General features: G+C 41.4%; 1 protein-coding gene across 2 annotated transcripts in view; it reads left to right on the forward strand.

Annotated features, from left to right (window-relative positions):
- The window catches only part of galnt7 (UDP-N-acetyl-alpha-D-galactosamine: polypeptide N-acetylgalactosaminyltransferase 7), a 137,410-nt gene that overhangs the window by 108,332 nt on the left and 4,814 nt on the right, over positions 1 to 24,264 (forward strand). The window contains exons 6-11 of one of the 2 annotated variants that reach the window (XM_072257654.1): positions 7,340 to 7,522; positions 17,110 to 17,227; positions 17,582 to 17,704; positions 19,348 to 19,566; positions 20,498 to 20,596; positions 24,067 to 24,195. In XM_072257654.1, coding sequence (XP_072113755.1) covers positions 7,340 to 7,522; positions 17,110 to 17,227; positions 17,582 to 17,704; positions 19,348 to 19,566; positions 20,498 to 20,596; positions 24,067 to 24,195 — 871 coding nt within the window. Of the gene's footprint in view, positions 1 to 7,339; positions 7,523 to 7,688; positions 7,872 to 17,109; positions 17,228 to 17,581; positions 17,705 to 19,347; positions 19,567 to 20,497; positions 20,597 to 24,066; positions 24,196 to 24,264 lie in introns of both variants that reach the window. The other variant, XM_072257653.1, reaches the window with a different exon arrangement.

A 24,264-nucleotide genomic window follows, 5' to 3' on the forward strand; every position in this document is an offset into this window, starting at 1 on the left:
CTTTTTGTACAGGTCACTCCTGCCCCAAATGAGGTCCCGATAATCTAGAAATCTGAATCCCTGCCCCCTGTTCCAATCCCTCAGCCACGCATTTATTCTCCACCTCACTCTATTCCTATACTCACTGTCGCGTGGCACAGGCAATAATCCCGAGATTACTACCTTTGAGGTCCTGCTTTTCAACTTCCTTTCTAATTCCCTGTAGTCTGTTTTCAGGACCTCCTCCCTTTTCCTACCAATGTCATTAGTACCAATATGTACCACAACCTCTGGCTGTTCACCTTCCCACTTCAGGATATCGTGGACGCGATCAGGAACATCCTGGACCCTGGCACCTGGGAGGCAAACCGCCATCCGTGCTTTTATCCTGCGTCCACAGAATCGCCTGCCTGACCCTCTAACTATAGAGTCCCCTATCTCTCCTACCATCCTCTTCCTATCCCTACCCTTCTGAGCCACAGGGCCAGACTCTCTGCCAGAGGCGTGGCCACTATTTCTTCCCCCAGGCTCCCCCCCCCCCGCCCCCAACAGTACTCAAGCAGGAGTACTTATTGTTAAGTGGGACAGCCACAGGGGTACTCGCTAGTATCTGACTCTTGTCCTTCCCTCTCCTGACTGTTACCCACTTATCTGTCTCCTGAGGATCACCTCCTCATTTTCCCTGACTAGACGGTGCATCTCCAGTTCCCTAACACAGTCCGTAAGGATCTGCAGCTCGACAGTTATGAATACAACGTCATGCATGCATGATGACTCAAGTGTCTGGTTATCTCTGCTTAACCAAAAAAGTAGCTAATTTACCTGGAAAATCCCATTAAATCAGGAGGGCAGACAGAAATTTCATCCATCAAATCCACGCCAACTCTACTGAGGAATTCAGTCAGTCCCGTTTCCAGGAATGGCCTATAACCCTGTAAATTATTTTTCCCCAAATGCCAGTCTGCTTCCCTTAATGCATAAACACTTATCAGCAGTAGAAAAAAAGATTTTTCCTCTGTACCTTTCCCACTATCTTATATCTATAGCTTTAATCTGTGATTTCCCAATCTTCTAAAAGGTATACTGTAGTTCTTCCTCAACATAAACACAAGAGATTCTGCAGCTGCTGGAAATCCAGAGTAACATACAAAATGCTGGAGGAACTCAGCAGGTCAGACAGCTTGTATGGAGAGGAATAAACAGTTGACATTTTGGGCTGAGACCCAGTCCTTGATGAAGGACCTCAGCCCAAACTGTCGCCTGTTTATTGCTTTCTGTAGATGTTGCCTGACCTTCCAGCATTTTGTATGTGTTACTCTATTTTTTACCTCTATTTCCCAGTTAAGAATGTATGCATCATATTCAGTACTTCTCTTGAGCTTCTTGCTGCAAGAGCTACATCTCTGGCTTTTCCAGTTTAATCTTATGGTTCAGATCCCAGATCCATGGAACCATTCGAGTAAATCTTTTCTGCATCTTCTCTAGGACATTTGCATCTCTCTTGAAGTGTGGGATTAGAACTGAACATACTTGTTAGCTGATCAGTATCTTACGCAGGCCCATCAAAAGTCCCAGTTTAAATTGCACATATAGGTTTCAATTCTTTTACAATGAGAGTGTGTGTGTGTGTGTGTGTGTGTGTGTGTGTATGACTGTGTGTATGACTGTGTGCCTTCAGGCTTCTGTACCTCCTTCCTGACGGTAACAATGAGAAGGGGTCATGTCCTGGGAATTGGGGGTCCTTAATAATGGATGCTGCCTTTCCGAGGCACTGCTCCTTGAAGATGTCTTGGGTACTACGGTTAGCCCCCATGGTGGAGATGACTAATTTTACAACTTTCTGTAGCTTCTTTTGATCCTTTACAGTAGCCTGCCTACCTCCCCCCCCCCCCACCACCTCCAATACCAGAAAGTGATGCAGCCTGTCAAAATACTCTCCATGGTATATCTGTAAAGTTTTTGAGTGTTTTCGGTGACAAACCAAATCTCCTCAAACTCCTTATGAAATGTAGCTGCTGTTTTGCCTTCTTTATAACTGCATCGATATGTTGGGACCAGGTTAGATCCTCAGAGATCTTGACACCCAGGAACTTGAAATTGCTTATTCTCTCCACTCTGTTCCCTCTGTGAAGATTAGTTCATGTTCCCACATCATATCCTTTCTGAAGTCCACAATCAGCTGTTTGGTCTTACTGACACTGAATGCAAGGTTGTTGCTGCGACACCACTCAACTAGTTGACATATCTCACTCCTGTAAGCCCTCTCGGCTCTATCTGAGATTCTGCCAACAATGGCTGTATCATCGGCAAATTTAGAGATGGCGTTTGAGCTATGCCTAGCCACACAGTCATGGGAATAGAGAGAGTAGATCAGTGGGCTAAGCACGCACCCCTAAGGTATGCCACTGTTTTTGTCAGCAAGGAGGAGATGTTATTAGCAAACCGCACAGATTGTGGTCTTCTGTTAAGAAATCGAGGATCTAATTGCAGAGGGAGGTGCAGAGGCCCAGGTTCTGTAGGATTTCAGTCAGGACTATAAGAATGATGGTGTTAAACGTAGAGCTAGAGTCAATGAACAGCATACTGACAAAGGTGCTTGTATTGTCCAGGTGACCCAAGGCCACTTGATGAGTCATTGAGATTGCATCTGCTGTAGACTTATTGTAGCGATAGGCAAATTGCAATGGGTCCAGTTCCTTGCTGAGGCAGGAGTTTATTTTAGCCACGACCAACCTCTCAAAGCATTTCATCACCGTAGATGTGAGTGCTACTGGACGATAGTCATTAAGGCAGCTCACACTACTCTTCTAGGGCACTGGTATAATTGTTGCTCTTTCGAAGCAGGTGGGAACTTTCAACATCCATGTGCTTAGTCTCTTACATGTCCCTGCTGAAGGGGCTTGGCCCGAAACGTTGATTCTTTATTCTTTTCTATAGATGCTTTCTGACCTGCTGAGTTCTTCCAGCATTTTGTATGTGTTACTCTTAAATGTCCCTATTGCATCAGTGTCTTTCACCACCCCAGAGAGCACATTTCAAGCACCTAACACTCTGTGTTTAAAACTAAAACCCACATCTGACATCTCCCCTAAACTTTCTCCCACTCCCCTTAAACAGATGTCCTCTGATATTGGCCTTTGCCACCCTGGGGAAATGGGGCCACTCTCTCAGTTACACCTCCTTCCCTCCCCCCACCATTTCCCACGACATTCTTTCAATCAATCAAATTTGGATCCAGCTTGCCACTCATTCTTGAGTTTCATGTTCTTTTACCTGTTTTAAATGCCTTTGTAAAACCTTTTAGGCTGCAAACACAATGTTGTCCTGGTCCCTTCTTTTAAAAAATAATGATTCAGGCCAGTCAGACTCCACCTTCTCTCACCAATCCTCACTAACACTCCTTTATTAGAACATAAAACAGTATAACACACACCAGTCCTCATTGGGAGCAGGAGTGGAAAAGGTGACCAGTTTCAAGCTGCTAAGTGTCAACATCTCTGAGGATCTATGCTGGGCCCAATACGTTGATTACAAAGGCACGACAGTGGCTCTACTTCATTTGGAGTTTGAGGAGACTAGGAGTGTCACTAAAAATACCTGCAAAGTTCTGTGTATGTACTGTGGAGAGCATTTTAACCAGTTACGTCACCATCAGGTATAGAGGGGCTGCTGCAGAAAGTTGTAAGCTCTGTCAGCTCCATCATGGCAGCATTGAGAACACCTTCAAAAGACGATGCCCCACCATCACCCAGGACATGCCCCCTACTCATTGCTGCCATCAAATAGGAGGCACCGGAGACAAGACACAGGGTCAGTTAGAAAACCATGCTGATTTTGACCTTAATAATAGACTCCAACATTTTTCCAATCACTGAAGTCAAGCTAACTGGCCAATTTCCTTCCTTCTGCCTTCCTCCCTTCTTAAAGAGTGGAGCAACATTTGTAATTTTCCAGTTCACATCCTGGATACTGTTTAGAGGCCTCTATGTAACTCCTATCAGGGTATTTTCACCTTGGCAAGGATTCTACATCTTCTGATCCTATATTACCTCTTTCCAAGGATTTGATTTCATATTTAGCCAGCCCACCCATTCTGCCTACCTGCCTGTCCTTTCAATGCAATCTGTATTCTTGACTGTTAAGTTCCCAATCATGATCTTCTTTCAGATATGACTCAGACGCAGATGCCCACAACATCATTCTTACCAATCTCTTAACTGCACCATAAGATCATCTACTTGATTCCGTATACAGAGTGCATTCAGATATAATACTTTCAATCCTGTATTGATCACCCTTTTTGATTTTGACCCCTTGTTACGCCTTAGCTCATTTTACCGACTGCTATTTTGCACTATCATATGCCTATCCTATCCTTGCTCGCTGTCTCACTACACACTGCATCTAGTTGTACACCAACTGTCCCATCCTCAGCCCTCTTACTCTGGTTCCCATCCACCTGCCAAATTAGTTTAAACCTTCCCCCACAGCTCTAGCAAACCTATCTGCAAGTACTGGATTAGTAAAGGCACCCATTAGTATTGTGAGACCATGGATCTGTGCCTGGAAAGTCTTCACTCTCCAGGGCACAGGCCTGGGCAAAGTTGTATGGAAGACCAGCAGTTGCCCATGCTGCAAGTCTCCCCTCTCCACGACACCAATGTTGTCCAAAGGCCCATACGGCTTGGCACCAGTGTCGTTGCAGAGCAATGTGTGCTTAAGTGCCTTGCTCAAGGACACAACACGTTCCCTCGGCTGGGGCTCAAACTCACCACCTTCAGGTTGCTAGTCCAATGCCTTAACCACTTGGCCATCTGCCCATGTACTGGATTACCATGAGAACATACAGAGCTTTGATTTAATAATTCCCTGAAATACATTATCGCTGTTAATGTAGCGCTGTGCTGGAATAAAAAACACCTGACGCAAGATTTTGACCCAAATCGGCACCGATTTTTCCCACTCCTCTCCTCCCCTCCCCACCCCCCCCCGAGTTTCTCTCGCGGAATGTTACTCCAGATTAATATACAAAAAACGCTGGAGGAACTAGCAGGTCAGGTCACATATATGAAAATGAATAAACAGTCAACATTTCGGGGCAAGACCCTTCTTCAGGATGGGAAGGGGAGGGGGAAGATGCCAGAATAAAAAGGTGGGGGGAGGGGAAGGAGGATAGTTAGAAGGTGATAGGTGAAGCCAGGTGAGAAAGGTAAAGGATGGGAGAAGAAGGAATCAGGTAGGAGAGGAGAGTAGGCTATGGGAAAAAGGGAAGAAAAAGGGGCACTAGGAGAAGATGATAGGCAGGTGAGGAGAGGAGGTAAGAGGCCAGAGTGGGGTATAGAAGAAGAGGAAAGGGAGGGATAAGGGAAAAAAATTACCAGGAGGAGAAATCAATGTTCATGCCACCAGGTTGGAGCCTACCTAGACGGAATATGAGGTGTTGCTCTTCCACCCTGAGAGTGGCCTCATCATGGCACACGAGAAGGCCATGCACCGATATGTTGGAATGGGAATAGGAATAGAAATTAAAATGATTGTCCACCAGGAAGTTCCACTTTTGGCAGATAGAGCGGAGGTGCTCAACAAAGTGATCCCCCAATAATGTGTTGGGTCTCACCAATGTAGAGGAGGCTGCATGGGAGCACCGGATGCAATAGACAACCCCAACAGATTTGGAGGACAGGGAGGAGTGAATGGGCAGTTGTAGCAGTTTGGCCGCTTGTAGGGATAAATGTCAGGAGGGGAGGGATGAATGGGCAAGGGAATCGCAGAAAATAGAGGAAGGGTGTTTATTGGTAGCATCCTTTTGAAGATGGGAGAGATTGTAGAGAATGATATGTTGGATCCAGAGGCTGATGGTTGATAGGTGAGGACAAGAGAAACTCTCACTGTTAAGGTGGCATGAAGAGGAAGAGGTAAGTGTGGATGTCCAGGAAATGGAGATGCGTCAGCATCATTAGTGTAGGAAGGGAAACCACATTATTCGAAGAAGGAGGACATCTCTGATGTCCTGGAAAAGAAAGCCTCATCCTGGGAGCAAATCTAGTGGTGACAAAGGTAATGAGAAAAGGGAATATCATTTTTACAGGAGACAGGATGGAAGAGGTATAGTGAAGATAGCTGTGGGAATTAGTAGGTTTATAAAAGATGTCGATAGACAGTTTATCTCCAGAGAGATCGAGAAAGGGAAGAGAAGCATCAGAAATGAACCAAGGGAATTTAAGGGCAGGGTGGAAGTTGGAGGCAAGATGATGAAATATCAACTTTGCCTACAACTTATTCCATATTCTAGCAGCTGCCGTCTCTTGTGCCTCTGAATCGGAATCAGGTTTATTATCACTGACATATGTTGTGAGATTTGTTGTAAAAGTAATACAGGTGTCCCCCACTTTACGAAAGTTCACTTTACGCCACTTCGCTTTTACGAAAGACCTACATTAGTACCAGTTTTCACTAACCGAAAGAAATCCGAAGAGGATTTTCACTTTTACAAAAAAAGGCGCCCACTTTAAACTTGTGCTTACCCCGAAAAAGACTACCATGATCGTGAAGCCTTGCGTGGACAGGTGTGTGCACATGCGTGTACGTGCCGATTTTTTTCTACAAATCAGTTTTGACTAAATCTTCCCGATTCTGATAAGTGAAACTACACTGTACATACATTATTTCTACTTTATATAGGCTGTGTATTTATCATATCATTCCTGCTTTTACTATATGTTAGTGTTATTTTAGGTTTTATGTGCTGCTTGGAATGATTTGGTAGGTTATTTTTTTGGGTCTGGGAACGCTCAAAAATTTTTCCATATAAATTAATGGTAATTGTTTCTTCACTTTACGCCATTTCGGCTTACAAACCGTTTTATAGGAACACTCTACTTTCGGATAGCGGGGCAAACCTGTAAAATAAACTGCTAGAGGAACTCAGCAGGTCAGGCAGCATCAGTGGAGGTAGCAGGATGGTTGACATTTCGGGTCACAACCCTGATGTGGGACTTTGATCCGATCTCAGTCATCCCTTTGCCTGACCCGCTGTGCTCCTCCAGTAGTTTATTTATTTCTCTCGGTCATGGCACTCCATGCTGGAGTAGATGCTTAGACTTTTGCCTATGGAGTAAGACTTCTGCTGGGAACTGACCAACTCAGACATAGCCCAGCCACACGCTTTATGTTACGAGGAATGTGCCACTGGTTCCTTGAGGTGATGAGTAAAAGCTGTGTGTTTTTTCCGGTAAATGCCAGCAGTCATTCAATTTACTTCACCTTTGCTATAAATATGTGCAGTTAGATGTTAAATAAGAAGGTCCAACTTGGTTTATCTATCTTTGGTATGTACTATGTTCTTGAATATTTGTTTCAGAACTACATGTACAGTTCCCCTTATAGATTACATAGACGGCAATGACTTTACCATTGAACCACAGCAAGGTGGGGATGAGGATGGTTTTGCCAGAGGGGCCTGGGATTGGAGCTTACTATGGAAGCGTGTACCATTGAACAGTCGTGAAAAGGCCAGAAGAATACATAAAACTGAGCCTTATCGGTAATCGCAGATGAATTTATTTATTGCTGATTTCCATTATATCTCTAATCTCTCCATTTTTCCCATGTAACCGGCTGCATCCCACTTTAATTCCAATAATATGTTGACGCATGGATCCTTGCACCTACCCTTTCTGCCAATACCAACGATATTGCCAATGCTGCAGAACCTCATGTACTGTGCCACTTATAGATGCCATAAGCGGAAATACTTACGCGATATCGCCACAAGGGGGTGGTGATGAAGATGGTTTTGCTAGAGGAGCATGGGACTGGAGCATGTTGTGGAAGCGTGTCCCCCTCTCCAAGCGAGAGAAGGAAAGGAGAAAGCATAGAACTGAACCATATTGGTAATCATTAGAACATTTGATAATTGCCACTTACAAAAGTCCGCACTCTAGTTCTTTATCCTGCTAACGTCCATGCTTTTCTATTCCTGTTTTATATGTTGACTACTTCTTTACTTGAAAAAAAATCTTCACAATGATTTGAAAATGCTGCACTTGCATTTTGCCAAAATATTTCTAGCTTTGAATGTGAGAGCATCTCCACTATTTATATGTTGTTAAACACTTAATTGATTTAAGTCCTGGAAGGGCTTGCTACCAGGTAAGGATCGACCAATAATAGTTCTTTGTCAAGTTGTGTGTGGAGCACTACAAACCAGAATTTCCAGTTTAGCATGTCATGCAATCACCAAGATGCACCTACTAGTGCTCTGTGCTGGTATTTGTTGCAAATGGAGTATTCCAAACCCGCCAGTAATTCAATAATCTTAACCTTTTACAAAAATGCAACCAGGAGAAATTGTGTAGTGTGGGATATGTTTAGTAGGTTATTGGTGTTTGGTTTGTCATTGTCATATGTACAGCGAAACGCTTTTGTTGCACGCCATCCAGGCAGATCATTACAACAAGTACATCTAGGTAGTCAAAAGGCAAAAAGAAATATCAAATAGAACAGGAAAACAGAAATAGGATGAATCCCTCTTTGAACATTTGCAGAGACAAATGTCTGACAAAAAAATGGCTTGAGAGATGTGTAAATATTATTTGAATAATCCCCCGAATGCAGTTTTACCTCCATACATAGGATTTTACAACGTCCTTGGCCACACTGCCACATAGTTTTCTTCACACGCATCAAATCTTGGCATCCTACGTGGGTTTAAGCCACTCCTATTGTATGTACACATGAGTGAGTGCATTTAGATGAGTGAAAGAGGGCTTGTATTATGCCTCTCCATTGCTAAAACCTGAGGAATAATCAGATGGAAAATCAGTTTGAATTACACTGGTGCAAAATTACACAAAGCTCTTGAGTTAAGAGTACAATTTTAACCCCTTCAGTGAAGACATTGAGAACCCACATTGAAATTTGCTCCATCAAATACTGTGTAAAACTGGATCTATTTCCAAGGGCATCCATTTACCATGAAATAAACCACCATATTTCTCTTAAATCTTTGAAAATTATTCTGGATTATGGCAATGGATTAGCAAATCAATAAAAGTGTGCTAGGCTATAAATATTCGATTGCTATGACACTTGCAGTGCCTTGGAAAAACTATTCAGCCCCCCCCCCCCCCGCCAACTATTTTCACATTTTTCAGTCTCATTTTATATATTTTAAATATATTGAAGTAGGATTTTTGAACTAATCTACAAAACATTGTGCATCATGTCAAATCAAAAGAAAAAATTGAAAACCTGTTCACAGTTTACTAAAAATTTAAAAAAAACAAATTTATGAGGCTGGGAAAGTATTCATCCCCTGTGTAATTATGATGCTAACTTCCCTCAGGCAATACTGTATATTACCTTACCAACTCACCCAATTTGTTGATATAAAAAATGGAGGATCACATAAACAAATACCCACTCTCTCTGTAAGGTCCAATAGTATGGTAGATTTTCAACAGAGCAAATCAAAATGAAGACAAAAGAGGAAATGATAATAAAGAAGCGCAGATCTGGGGAAGGGGACAAGACCACCTCAAAGGCACTGAACATGTCTCAGAGCTCAATGCAGTCCATCATGGAAAAAGTGGGAAAAATATGAAACCACAGTTACACTGCCCAAGTTAGGCTGCCCGTCCAGACTTAGTTACTGGAGAAGACTAGCACTTGTAAGAGAGTCTACTGTGACACTAGCAGTCACTCTGAGTGAGCTGCAGAAGTCACTAGCTGAAGCTGGAGATGAAGTTCATGCCTCCACAATTTCTAAGGCCTTGCATGAAAAGGATACTTATGGAAGAGTGGCAAAGAAGAAGCCCTGGCTAAAGATTAGATTATGAGGACTCTCAGTCCTCGTTTATTGTCATTTAGAAATGCATGCATTAAGAAATGATTCAATGTTCCTCCAGAGTGATATCACAAAAAAAAGGACAAACCAAAGACTAACACTGACAAGACCACATAATTATAACATATAGTTACAGCAGTGCAAAGCAATGTCATAATTTGATAAAGAGCAGACCATGGGCACGTTTTAAAAAAAAGTCTCAAAGTTCCGATCGACTCCCGATAGTCCCGATAGCTGGTGGCAAAAGGGAGAAACTCTCCCTGCCATAAACCTCCAGACGCCGACAACTGCATTGGAAGCACTCGACCACAGCTGACTCTGAGTCCGTCCGAAAACTTCGAGCCTCCGACCAGCCCTCCGACACCAAGCACCGAGCATCATGTCTGCTCAGCGCTTCGACCCCGCCCCGGCCACCAAGCAACAAGCAAAGCCGAGGACTCGGTGCCTTCTCCTCCAGAGATTCTGGATCACACAGTAACAGCGGCAACGAAGCCGGCATTTCAGAAGTTTCACCAGATGTTGCTCCGTACTCTCACGTCTGTCTCCATCAAATCAGGATTGTGCACGGCACCCTACTTGACAGATAACAGATATCATTCACCGGAGTGGCCGCTGCGCACTGCATTGCGCCGCCATCTTCTCCTCCTCACAAAAGCATATCCTTTGGAAACATGTCACTTAGAAGATGCTGTAAAGATGTTGAAGAAAGTCTTGTGGTTGGATGAGAGTACAGTGCCAGCTAACACCATCCTTACTGTAAAGTTTTGTAGTGGAGGTACATCACGCTATGGGAATGCTTTTCAGCAGCAGGGACTGGAAATCTTGTCAGCATTGACGGGTAGATGAATGCTACTAAATACAGAGAGACGCTGGATTAAAAAAACTTGCTAGCCTGTGCAGGAAAGCTTAATCTGGGGAGGAAGTTCGTTTTTGAGCAGGACAATGACCCAAAGCGTACTGCCGGAGCAACTACGGAGTGGCTTCAAATGAAAAAAATCGATGTCCTTGAGCGGCCCAGTCAGAATCCTGACCTTAACACGATTGAACATCTCTGACAACACCTCAAGATTGCTGTCCACCACCACTCCCCAACTAACCTGGCACAGCTTGAGCAATTTTGCAAGGAGGAATGGACAAATCTTGCTCCATCACATTGTGCAAAGTAATAGAGGCTTATCCAAAAAGTCTGTTGGCTGTAATAGCTGCGAGAGGTGGTTCAACTAAGTACTGAGCAAAAGGGGGATGAATACTTTTGAACTGGTGACATTTCAGTTTTTCATGCTTTACAATTTTCCCGTTTTTGGGCTCTACTGTAAAAAAAAGGAGCATGTGATTCACAAATTAAAATTCTCGGTTAAATTGATCAAAATCCCTGGTTGTAGTGCTCATTTATGTGAACAAAGGATTGGGGGCTGAGTACTTTTACAAAGCACTTTATATTACGAGAATAAAATATGACCCACAGCTGAGGAATTTAAATTTAAGTGATAAATACATTTTTCTGTTATTTCACAATAAATTAAATAAATCTGAGGCAAAAGATTAGTGTTAGTAATCATGACTAGTGTATCACTAGATCATTGTAAAACTCATAATTTCACTAAAGTCCTTTTCAGTAAAGTAATCTGTTATCATTACCCAATCTTACCCACAGGTAAATGTATCATCAGGCTGTTTCTCCATTTATATAGTAAATAACTCAAATCAAGAACAATTAAGGATATAATTAAAATGGTAGTGCACACATCCCAAGAATGAAAACAGACGTAATCCGTACTGGCCATTTCAAACTGTTTTAACAAGGAGAAGGATGTGAGATCAGGGAGAGGTATGTTGATGCTCGAGGGCATGTTTATATCAAGAAGGAGATGTATCTCTTGCAGATGTTTAAAGTGGGTAAATCCCCAGATCTATTCCAGATTATTGACAGAGACAAGAGAGCAAGAGAGGAGATTGTTGGGGCCTTGACAGAAATCTTTATATCTTTTTTGGCTACAAGTAAGGTCAGAGAGTGCTAAGAAATAGTGAATATTCATTTGTTTAAAAGGGGCAATAACAATAAACCAGAAAATTTAGGGATAGGATCGTCTTGCATCTGGAAAAGCATAGTCCTCTAAGAATGGTCAGCATGGTGCGTGTGAGAGGTGTCATGTCTTACAAATTTGATTGACTTTCTTAAGGCAGCAATGACAATTTATGAGGGTCAGGCAGAGGATGTTGGATTTCAGTAACGATTTCAACAATGAGCCTCATGGTAGTTTTAAAGAAAAACAGCAGAACCCAGTCTAGTTCTGGTCTTGAATTTCTCTGTCCTGAACATTCATGAAATTTTGCTTGTTGTGTACATAGTCATGTTTATTTTTAACTTGTTTGTAATATCAGATATATTGAAATTAGAGATAGATATAATGCTGCACTAAACTGGGAGACGCTGAATGAAAGTAATACTTTGGTCGATCCTTACCAAGTAAATTATCTGGTTTATTCTATGGTACAAGGTATAAGATGCAATACTACCTTCTGTGTGGAAAAGAAAATCTTGAGCTGAAGTAGCCACCGAGCAGTGGCCTTTGTCTGGTTGTTCTTTAGATATTTGCAATAATGTGAAATAAATCACTCATTTCTCTCTATCTGTTGAGTCAGCAACACAGTCAGAATCGTTACATTAAACGTACTGACTGAAATTTCACTGATTAGTTACTATTTACAATCTCATGAAATAACAAAGAAATTTTGTGTGAAAGCATGAGTGCATTTGCATATCCGATATCTGTACCAATAACGTTGGGATTCTTAAACACAAGAGATTCCGCAGATGCTGGAATACCAGAGCGACACACATAAAATGCTGGAGGAACTCAGCAGGTCGGGCAGAATCTATGGAAATTAATAAATTCTCCCAAGGTCCACTCTCTTCTCTTATCAGATTCCTTCTTTTCTACAACTTTACCTCTTCCACTTATTACTTCGCAGCTTCCTACTTCATCTGCCCTCCCCTACCCACCTGACTTCACCTGTCACCTTCATCGTCTCACCCCACCTTCTTATTGTGGGTTCTTCCCTCTTCCTTTCCAGCCCTGATGAAGTCTTGGCCTAAAACATCGACTGTTTATTCCTTTCCATAAATACTGCCTGACTTTGGAGTTCCTCCAACATCGTGTGCGTGTTGATACTGGGATTCTTGCTGACTACTGTGTTGTGACTTCAATGTGAGCAAAGTCACGGTTGCTGACTTTTCTAAATTTCTAAACATTAAAATGTATATAAATTTGGGAAAACTGAAGGCATTAGATGGAGAACTTCTACTTCATAGTAACGCATCTTATACTTTGCACAAGGTGATAGGCAATAAAATGTTGATAGTTCTTGGCATTGGATGAGTGCAGCAGGCTTTAACTTGATTCAACCTTTTTGATAGCCTTAAATTCTTACTGCACTGACCTGGTGTCAGAAACAAGATTCTTCTTTTTGCTCTCCTCGGAGAGCCTGTTTATGATTCTGCTTTCTTGTTCTAATTGCTTCAGTCCCATCTTTCCTAAATAAATCACAGTGCTCTGCGGATCAGACCAAATGAAAAGCTAGTGACCACGCATGGGGTTCTGCTGCCGCTTGTATGTCCCTGCATTTTAAGATGCAGTTCTAACACAATTCTTCCTTCTAACTGTAAACTGAAATCACTTCAGTTATGTTATTATTTTGCACATAAATGTGCTTTTTATTGGTATAATATGTTACATCCAATCCCGTGATCATTGTGAAACGTATGTTTTCAATTTGCATTGAATGTCATTTTACCAAATTTAGTTCATTAATAAAATTACCAGAATTATAATACTGGCTTAATGAGAGGAGTAATTGGCTAAAATAGATGAGGAACATAGAACCTTTGATCTTGAGAGATTTGTGCACTCTGCTGCACCCAATCCAGATTCAATAAGAAGTCCAGTTAAGGAAACTCCCATTCTACGTAGTAAAAGCATTGCAGTGATAAATTTGTAGTTAAAGACATTTCTAACTTCGAGTCTTGAAAGCATTAAAAGAACTTCAGTCCTAAAGTAAGTCTAAAATTTTGTCTGGATATATTTCTTCCCACATAGTCAAGGCAGGTTCAAACATTTTATAACTTCATTGATATGATTTGCTTTACGTTACCTCCAGGTAGTTGAATATTATCTACACTAAAATTGTCTCAACACAATTAAGATTAAATTTTAAACATTCTTCCTGTCATCTGATATGGAATCATAGAAATGTTTGGCACAGGGGGAAGCTATTTGCCCGTTCAAGTCCGTGCTAGCCAAAGAGAGACCTTGGGTTAATCTGGATATGTGTCTCAGGAGAAAATTCTCAGTAACGGCAGGTATCTTTAATGATCTGCACTATTACCTTCAATGTGCCGTACAGTCTTTGATGATCTGAAGAACAGAGCGTTTAAAGATCACCACCTCTTACCTTGCTCTAAACTCATGGTCTGCCAAATAGCTACATTGCTTGCCCCCATGTGCACTTCTGAGGCATGTGCTAATAACATCATGTACTTCAAAAAACTGAAGAGATACCAAACAAAATGCTGTCTCCATAACATCCCCCAAGCCATTGGTAGGAGAAGCATCAAAATATCCCCAGTATTGGGGACAGAATTACACTCTATCAGAAGTTTATACCTCATCATTCACATCTGCAACGGAATACTCCAAGATCCATCATGGTGAAGATTGCAGGGTTAACAGATGAATGGATTCAAGCATGTTCTCGAAGCCTCCTTGATAAAGTATTACATCTCCATCGACTTGATCTATGACTCCTGATTGCTGCAAGCTTAGAAGGAACTAAGTGAGGGAACGTTTGGGATGGCACCGGCAACTTTAAGTCTGTTTGTTTGGAGTACACAGAAGCATAGCAAATGGAACACACCACCTCCCATATAGTCCGCCTGCCTACCCCATCTAGCAAATCTTGTCCTACTTATGGCAAAATCTGCGTGGGCCACTTTGGCTTCATCAGTCACCTCCTGACACCTCTATGACCTTCCTACCATCGAATGGGACATCGCAGTGCCTGAATGAATATGATTCCAACAGAAGTTTGGACTATCCAGGTCAAAACATCTTATTTGATTTGCAGCCCATGAACCGCATTACACATTTACTCTCTCTACCACCAGTGTATGACAGCTGCAATGTGTACCATCTACAAAATCCAATGCATTTATTCACACAGGTCACTGTGACAATATTGCCCTCTGCACCCCAGAAGAATAAGGGCAGCAGGTCCATAAGAATAGATTCCAGATAGATTATCCTAATTTATCACATGAACATTGAAATATACAGTGAAATGCATCATTTGCATCATCAACGAAGATTGTGTCGGACAGCCTGCCACGCCACGCTTCTGGCACCAGCATAACATGCTCTCAGCTCACAAACCCTAACTGTAAATCTTTAGAATGTGGGAGGAAACCAGAGCACCCAGAGGAAACACACGCAGTCACGGGGAGAACGTTAAACTCCTTACAGGCAGTGGCAGGAATCGAACCCCGATCAGTGATCGTTGGTACTGTAAAGCCTTGCACTAACCACTACACTACGGTGCTGCCCAATACCTGCAGATTCCCTTGCAACCTAGAAACCATTATTGCCGACTCTAAACCCTGGAACCCTCTCCCCTCCAGACAGAGGTGGTCTTTCACCAGAAGAACTGCAGTTGTTCAAGAAGTCAGCTCACTACCACCTTATAGTTACGGATGGACAATAAATAGTGGTTTTGCCATTGATACCCAGATCCTGAGAATAACCTGACAACGTACACCCACAATGCTGGAGGAACTCAGCAGGTCAGGCAACATCTATGGAGAGGAATAAAGAGTAGACATTGCGGGCCAAGACCCTTCATCAGGACTGGACTTACAGAACCTACAGAACTGGATTGGAAGCAAATCATCCTCAATTTTTGAAGGACTACAAAGAGCTACTCTCTGTTCTAGCTACACCTAACTAATGTTTTATACCTTTCAACATGATCTGTCTGCTCCTGTATCTACCTCAGCAAACAAAAAATAAGTGTCCTGAATGTCTGCTTAACTGCCATACTTATCATCGTGCTACCTTCACGGAGTTATGAACCATTCCTCTCCATTTCATAACATCCTACTTTTTAATCTAATAGCTTTGATGAGGTAGAAAAGTTGGATCCAAGCCACGCAACAAAGTTGAAATCTGTTCTGAGTCTTGAGTGGAAAGCCCAAGTCTCATGGTATATCAAATGAAAGTAGTGTAAGCCGCAAACTCGGGTTTAGATTAAGTTGCTAAACAAAAGAATATGTCAAATATAGGGGGAGATAGTTGGAGATTGGAAACAACTAGTGAATAGAAAGTACTTAAACAAAGCAGGCAATGTTTGAAGTATATATATATGATTTTCTGGGAAAAGAAGTACAAAGGTTAAAAGGATATAGGTTTCATTGCTTAAGTATTAGAAATACAGATGTGGAGCATTATAACTGAAAGCCAATTGCAAACAGATTGAGACTTGCAGTCAGAATTAAAGTAAATGAGTTAGAATAGAAGGAAAGTACAGGGACATGTCTGTCCTCAAACCGGCAGGATGTAGTTGTGTATATAAGCTACAGATCCAGCTCAACAAATACCATTAAAGTGAAGGGGTGGGGTTAGGTCAAGATAAAGGTAAAACTAATTCTTCCTCTTAAAATGGGTCAAAGGTTCTAAACTTGATACTTCCATCCTTGTCTATTAGTTAAAAACATTGTGGAGTTCTGTTACCCACCATAAATGACATGTAAAATGAAATAAAAAGCAAAAACTGAAAATGTGAACAATTTAAAACAAGATGTCTTGGAGACACTCAGCAAAACACTGAAGAGATTACAGTTAGTTTCTTTTCCTTATTTGCTGAAATTTTTTCACATTTTGTGTCTTAAGTTGCATTCCCCTTTTTCATAAGCCTATAATTTTAAGGCATTTGCTAAAACCTCCAAATGATTATTAGCCTCACTCTATCTTTTGGTCTTGTGTTAACTAAATGTAACACTTGTTTAATACATGATACTCCCTAACTATTAAATTAATTAATATATCAAGATTAATGGTTGCCTGTATCTCAACCTTGAAAATTTTCCTGAAATAGACGTATTCTTTGGAAAAGGGCACTGCAGCTTTAAGTTATATGAAATGCAAATCATAGAATCTTAGGTGCAGAAAGAATAACTCAACAACTGGAAACTCCTAATTTGGTGTCCATTTATCTAACTATAACTTTCCCAGGTCCCCAGCTATGGCTGGGGGGTTATTCGCTATTGAACGGGATTTCTTCTTTGAGCTGGGGCTCTATGATCCTGGTCTTCAGATCTGGGGAGGTGAAAACTTCGAAATATCCTATAAGGTAATGTAAACATATAGACTGAATGTTTTCTTCAATGTAAAATGCATTTGATGAGGGGAAAAAAGACATCAAATCTATTGGAATATTATTAGAAAGGCTTTACAATGTTAACTCAATTCAGGATTATGTTACCATGCCAAAATTTAGCAAAAAATTATTTTTGAACAATTTCCACTGTTAAAAACTTTTATGGAAAGTTTTATTTGTGGGAAGTGCTCTATTCTGAAAACATTGAGTGAAATGTTTCACTCAATGCTCAAACACGCCTTGTAATATAATAACTGAGAAACGAAGTCAAAGATATTTATCCCCACCCAACAAGTGTTCCCTTTTGTCTCTTTCATGCCTTTACAGATCTGGCAATGTGGAGGAAAATTGCTGTTTGTACCGTGTTCTCGTGTTGGTCATATTTACCGCCTGCATGGGTGGCAAGGGAATCCACCACCTGCTTACGTTGGGTCCTCTCCAACATTAAAGGTATGTCTCTAATTATTTACCCATCTATGGCAGCAATATCTGGGTTTGTTTTCTGCTGCTGTCTGTGAGGGGCTTGTACATTCTCCCTGTAACCGTGTGTGTTTCCTCCGGTGATCTGCTTTCCTCCCACGTTCCAAAGATGTGCAGGTTAGGGGTTAGTAAGTTGTAGTCCTGCCTGTGTTGGTGCCACCTCCAAGAGGACCACAATCTTTTTGTAGGGTTTGGAGGCTTACGTGCCTCAATGGCCCAGAGAGCTTTGTTGGCAAGAGTCAGGGCCTTGTGCTTTGGCTCTTGGCAGGGTCACACATGCCAGACAGGTCAGGGTAGAGGCCAGACTAAGAGTGGCTCAGGGGGTTCCAGGTTTGGGGGTTCAGCTCAAGGCTAACCACCATAACTGGTCAAAAGAAAATTGTTACAGAAACAGCAATGAAGAATCTTTCTATATCTGTGTGCAATGGTATGGACAGACAGAGATGGAGGACCTTCATTGCTGCCTTAAACACCAGCTGCATAATAGGCAGTAAATAAGTAAGAATGTTGGTGCCAGGATCATGGTTACACATGGGGGCTGCCTCCTACACATCCTCCAGCAAGAACTTCAACGACTCAGTATTCAAATTTCTCTTCTATGATTACTATAACATTGGCACTAGTTGCCAATAGCTCTTCTGTGTTACTTTTTTTCTAGTCTTTTATGATTTATTTTGTGCGAACTTTGAGTAATTTTCTACTTCTGCTGACCCTACAACAAAGGCATTACGTACCACAGTACCAAAGGGTCAGGTTGGTTAGTGGATAGACAGGAAATTCACTCTGCGCACATTGTTATATTCACCGGGTGGTAGTGTAGTGGCATCTGCACTAGATGTCGAGGCGAGTGGCCCCAGGTCTGAATCCAGCCAGCTGTTTGCACGCTTTCCATCCGTGCTGATTTGAGCATCGAGCTAGCAACTTGGCCTCATAAAAAAGAAGGCAAAAATGCTAAATAAGTGGCAAAGTGGCAAAGTTGCCACTCAATGTGCCACAGGGCACAGAAGGGAACAACAACATTGATATATTAAAAGGTGAAAGAAGGAAATAAACTGCTGAAATGCAATCCTAGTGGCTGTGTGTACAGAGTGAAACACAAATAGGAAGAGCACAATATGAGACAGCCTTCAGGAGAGATAGGCAAGGGTCTTCAACCTGAAACAGCTGTTTCTTTTCCACAGATGCTGCCCGACCTGCTGAGTTTTTCCAACATTTTCTGTTGTAATTAAGGCAAGTTAGTGAGAGCTTCTGTCATCTAGCCAGAAACATAGAATCTATATTGTGAGAGATGCAAATTCCAAGAATGTGCTGTGTATCTAAATAAAAATGGTGATAATCAGAACTGTTGCTGTGCAAAAATGGTGGCCTGCAGGGTTACTGCAATGTAGAAGTCAGCAGCAAGGTAGTCAGGGTAGTCTGAGGTAGAGACAGCTAAGAGCACATTCAATAAAAGGCAAATTTCTAGATTTTTATCTTTATTACACTCTCATGGACAGCTTATATGTCAATTTCTTTTTCTCTTGTAAGAGTTCATTTTGGATTTGTGTGGATTGTTGATTTTTTAAAATCACTGGTGTTGGTCATGGATTTATTATGTCACCAATACTTTACAGAATTATGTTCGTGTTGTTGAAGTCTGGTGGGATGAATATGCCGACTATTTCTATGCAAGCCGCCCAGAAACAAAAGCCTTGGCTTTTGGGGATATATCAGCACTGAAGAAGTTTCGGGAGGACCACCACTGCAAGAGTTTTAAATGGTTCATGGAAGAAATAGCTTATGATATACCAGAACACTACCCATTGCCACCAAAAAATGTAGAATGGGGAGAGGTAAAGCTACTAATTCATTCTTGATGAATTTATGTTCTCACAAATGTCAGGGAAAGCACTATTGCCTGCAGCTCTATTAAGATTAGCTGTATGAATGGTTGCAGTAGCCTCACTGCTGCTTGTTGAATGGAGTTGAATATAGTACTCCTGTACTTGGAGGTTAAGAGTGAAGACGCCAGATTTGTTCTGGAGGGACAATCATTGTTCATGCTTTATTGGTCTTGTCCAATTCTCTTTGACAGTGAGGAGAATACTTGGAGTGGCTGAGAACAGAATTAATTCGGCTGTGACGATAGCCTCTATTCACCCTACGGACTTTCATGGAAATTATAGAATCCACTTGGACCAGGCTTCAGTGTGATTTTGGCTTTATCAAGGAATGCAATATATGTGCAGTGAAGTCCAAATATCAAATTAATTATGATATCAATTGTTAAATCTAAATTGCATGAATTTTAAAATATGAAACCATATGTTTACTGAGATAAACAAGTATTCAATGATAGAACATAGAACATTACAGGCTAGTACGTGCCCTTCGGCCCGCAATGTTGTTCTAACCTATTAACCTACTCAAAAATCATCTAACCCTTCCTTCCAAAATAGTCCTCCATTTTTCATTCATGTGTCCATCTAGGAATTTCTTAAATGCTCTTAATCTATCTGCCTCTTCCACCAACACCCCTGGCAGGGTGTTCTACATATCAACCATTCCCTGTGTAAAAAATGTTACATCTGACAAGCCTTCCTATACTTTCTTCTAATCCTCTTAAAATGATGCCCCCTGGTATCAGGCATTTCCTTCCTGGGAAGAAGTCTCTGGCTATTCACTCAATCTTGTACACATTGTAGAACCTTAGTCTAGACCTGGATCAATAACGACACAGCCTTTACCACACCAGCTTTATGGTGCATTCACTTTTCATTTCAGATCAGGGGACATGAAACAGATTACTGCATTGACAGCATGGGCCACACCAATGGTGGGTTTGTCGAGCTGGGGCCTTGCCATCGAATGGGAGGAAATCAGGTAATCTTTCTTTCAGATTTACAGCAAAAAGCAAAAGATTGAGAAATTCAGAGTAACCAAAGCAGCAAGCAGGACTCAGCAAGAAATCTATAATTTAAATCTATAATCTAAAAAGCCAGATCAGACTTGCATTTCAGTTTAGCATTGGCTTTGCAGATGATTTAATGATTCAAGAAGATGGCTGAATGCCTGTGTAACACATTTGAGATTCAACAGCAAAACACTGTAGATGCTGGAAATCTTGAGATAAAGCAAAAAAAATGCAAATTCTCAGCAGGTCAAGTGGTATCTGTGGAGTGAAAAGCAGAATTTGTTTTGGGTCAGGGAGCTTCCATTAGAACTGGGATTTTAATCAGTTCTGATGAAGGTTCAGTGACCACCTGTTGTTTCTTTCTCCACAGATGCTGCCTGATCTGCTTCTAAGCATTTTCTATATTACTGCAACATAGTGGCTGCTTTGCAGGGTTCTGCTTAATTGAACACAGATGGATCATAAGTGGCCTGCCCTTGAGTCACTCTGTTTGACAACGCATTTTTAAAAGAAAATAGGTTAGTTACCAACTCTTGAATCATTAGAAAACTCCACAACTAAATGAAAAGTTCAAGGTAAGATCTTGTACTATCAGAAGAAAGCTATAAACTAGCTATGAAGGAAACTGCAAAACAACGGACACTGAGAGAGCACTTTATGAATTCTATATTTCTGTGGTGTTTGTTTGTCAGTGCCAAGTGACACAATTGTCCCATCCAACAGGAACACAGTATACCATCTACTTTCGTTCACAGCACACATCTATTCAATTAATACCAGCTTCTGGAGCATTCAGTCTCACTACTATTCTTGCCAATTTCTCTGCCCTTAATTCATTGTAAACTGGTGGTACTTCTATCTAACCATCCAAGCTGGTGCAATTCTGTCCACTTTCCCCATCTTTAAAATCACCATCCCTGTTATAATATTGCTAGGTTCCCTTACTCCCACTTAGATGCTCTCTGCCTTGATCGAGTTTTAATTCCTGTTTCCAAATCTTTCCATGGCCTAGCCCATCCTAACTGTGTAACCATCTATAGCCCTTAGAGCTATAGGCCCTGTACTTTCACTTCCCCAGTTTCAATTGCTGCACTGTTAGTAGCTGTGCCGTCAGATGTTAACACACTAATCTTAAGAATTCCTTACCCAAAACAGCTCAGACTCTACTAAGCAAAAAGCCCACCTCTTTAACCAAACTTTTGGTTAGCTATCCTATTATCCTCTCACACGATTAAATGTATTGGAAACCATTCATGTCATTCACACTGTGATGGCTGACTGGATTAAAGCTCATGTTTAAATGCATGTTGCTGTTGAGCATGTTCTATTTTCATCTCAAAACACCAGTTCCACTTTTGTTCTCATGGCCAGCCCCACTGTTGCCTTCAGATTTTTCTTTCTTGTGCCCTTCATTACCATCCCTAAGTCACTGACTTCACTCAGTGGCCCCTGTGTGTCCCTGTCTTCTGCAGTACTCATTTAAGTCATTCTGACTATGTACTTTGTGTATAGTTCATGTTTTTTAATCTTCTCACTTTGCAGTCTGAGGTGTTCACCTGATTCAAACAGGCTTCAATTGTACCTATGCCTAAAAAGAATGTGGTAACCTAACTCAATGACTATGGTCCAGTTGCACTTGTGTCCACTATGAAGTGCTTTGAGAAGTTGCCTGAGAAGTGACTTAGGTCCACTCTAATTTGCCTACTGCCACAGCAGGTCAACCGTAGATGCCAATTAATTGGTTCTTCACTTAATCTTGGAACATCTGGACAGCGAAGATGCATACATCAGGATGCTCTGCATTGACTACAGCTCAGCATTCAATACCATCATCACCTCAAAAGTAATCAGTAAGCTTCAAGTCCTTGTGCAATTGGATCCTCAATTTCCTCACTTGCAGATCCCTGTCATTTTGGATTGGCAACAACATTTCCCCCACAATCTCCATCAGCAGAGGTGCACCACAAGGCACTGTGCTTAGCCCCCTGCTCTACTCACTTTACACTTATGACTGTGTGGCTAAGCGCAGCTCCAATGCCATATTCAAGTTTGCTGATGACAACACTGTCGTTGGCCGACTCAAAGGTGATGACAAATCAGCGTATAGGAGGGAGATTGAAAATCTGACTGAGTGGTGCCAAAACAACAACAACCTCTCACTCAATGTCAGCAAGACCAAGGATATGATTATTGACTTGAGGAGGTTTCCAGAGGTCCATGCACCAGTCGTCATTGGAGGATCAGAGGTGGAAACAGTCAGCAACTTTAAATTCCTCTGTGTTATCATTTCAGAAGATCTGCCCTGGGTCCAGCATGTAAGTGCCATTGTGAATAAGGCATGGCAATGCCTCTACTTCCTTTGAAGTTTACAAAGATTTGGCATGACATCTAAAACTTTGACAAACTTCTATAGATGTGTGGTGGAGAATGTATTGACTCATTACATCACAGTGTATTATGGAAACACTAATGCCCTTGAATGGATAATCCTACAAAAAGTAGTGGATACAGCCCAGTCTATCATGGTAAAGCCCTCCCTACCACTGAGCGCATCTACGTGGAGTGCTGTCACAGGAAGGCAGCATCCATCATTATTATTATTTCTTTTTTTCTCTTTCTTTTTGCGTTTGCACAGTTTGTATTTTTTGTTTTGTTTTGCAGATTGGCGGTTGTCCATTCTGTTGGTTCCAGTCTTTCACTGATTCTATTATTTTTCTTGTATTTACTGTGATTGCCCGCAAGAAAATGAATCTCAGGATTGTATATGTTGGCAAATATGTACTTTGTTAATAAATTTACTTTGAACTTTGAAGAATGTCTGCCAGCAACTGCAATCATCACCTTGCAAAATATAAGCAAGAATGGAGTTGAAGAAATGTAGGGCCAATTTATCCGACACACAGATTCAAGTCCACGGAATGTGATCCACCTCCAACCTTTGCAGTCAGGAGCATCAAACGATAGGCTGATGGCTTAAGGGGCAAATTCTCTTAAATGTGAGATGTTAAGTCTGATGCAATTCTTCCTTTTGGCCAGTTCAAATTATATCTGCAAAGTAATAACATCTTTTCAACACATGTAAAATGCTGGAGGTCAACAGGTCAGGCAGCATCTATGGAAGGAAATAAATACTCAAGTTTCAAGCTGAACCCTTCAAAAGGACTGCTTCTCAGCCTGAAACAATGACTGGTTATTTCCTCCACAGACGCTGCCTGACCTGCTGAGTTCCTCCAGCATTTTGTGTGTGTTGCTCTGGTGTTACTAGCACTTATTTCGCCACATTGCTCATTAGGTTCAGAAACACTTTTCAAATAAACGTTTAAGCTTAACATATTGGAAAATAAAGAAATGTTCTTATAATTGCAAAGTTTTAATAGTCATTGTTTTATAGTAATGAGAAAAGTACTTAAAGCCTCATAAACTGAACATTATCTTTCAGCTGTTCCGAATCAATGAAGCCAATCAATTAATGCAGTACGATCAATGCTTGACCAGAGGAGCTGATGGCTCGAAGGTTATGATTACACACTGTAATATGAATATATATAAAGAGTGGCAGTATATAAAGGTAAGGTCAATGTTATTACCACCACTTTGTTGTAAGATTGAACAGACTAGGGCTCTCATCCATAAAAGC

The sequence above is a fragment of the Mobula birostris genome, chromosome 5, assembly GCF_030028105.1.
Source record: "Mobula birostris isolate sMobBir1 chromosome 5, sMobBir1.hap1, whole genome shotgun sequence".
NCBI lineage: Eukaryota > Metazoa > Chordata > Chondrichthyes > Myliobatiformes > Myliobatidae > Mobula > Mobula birostris.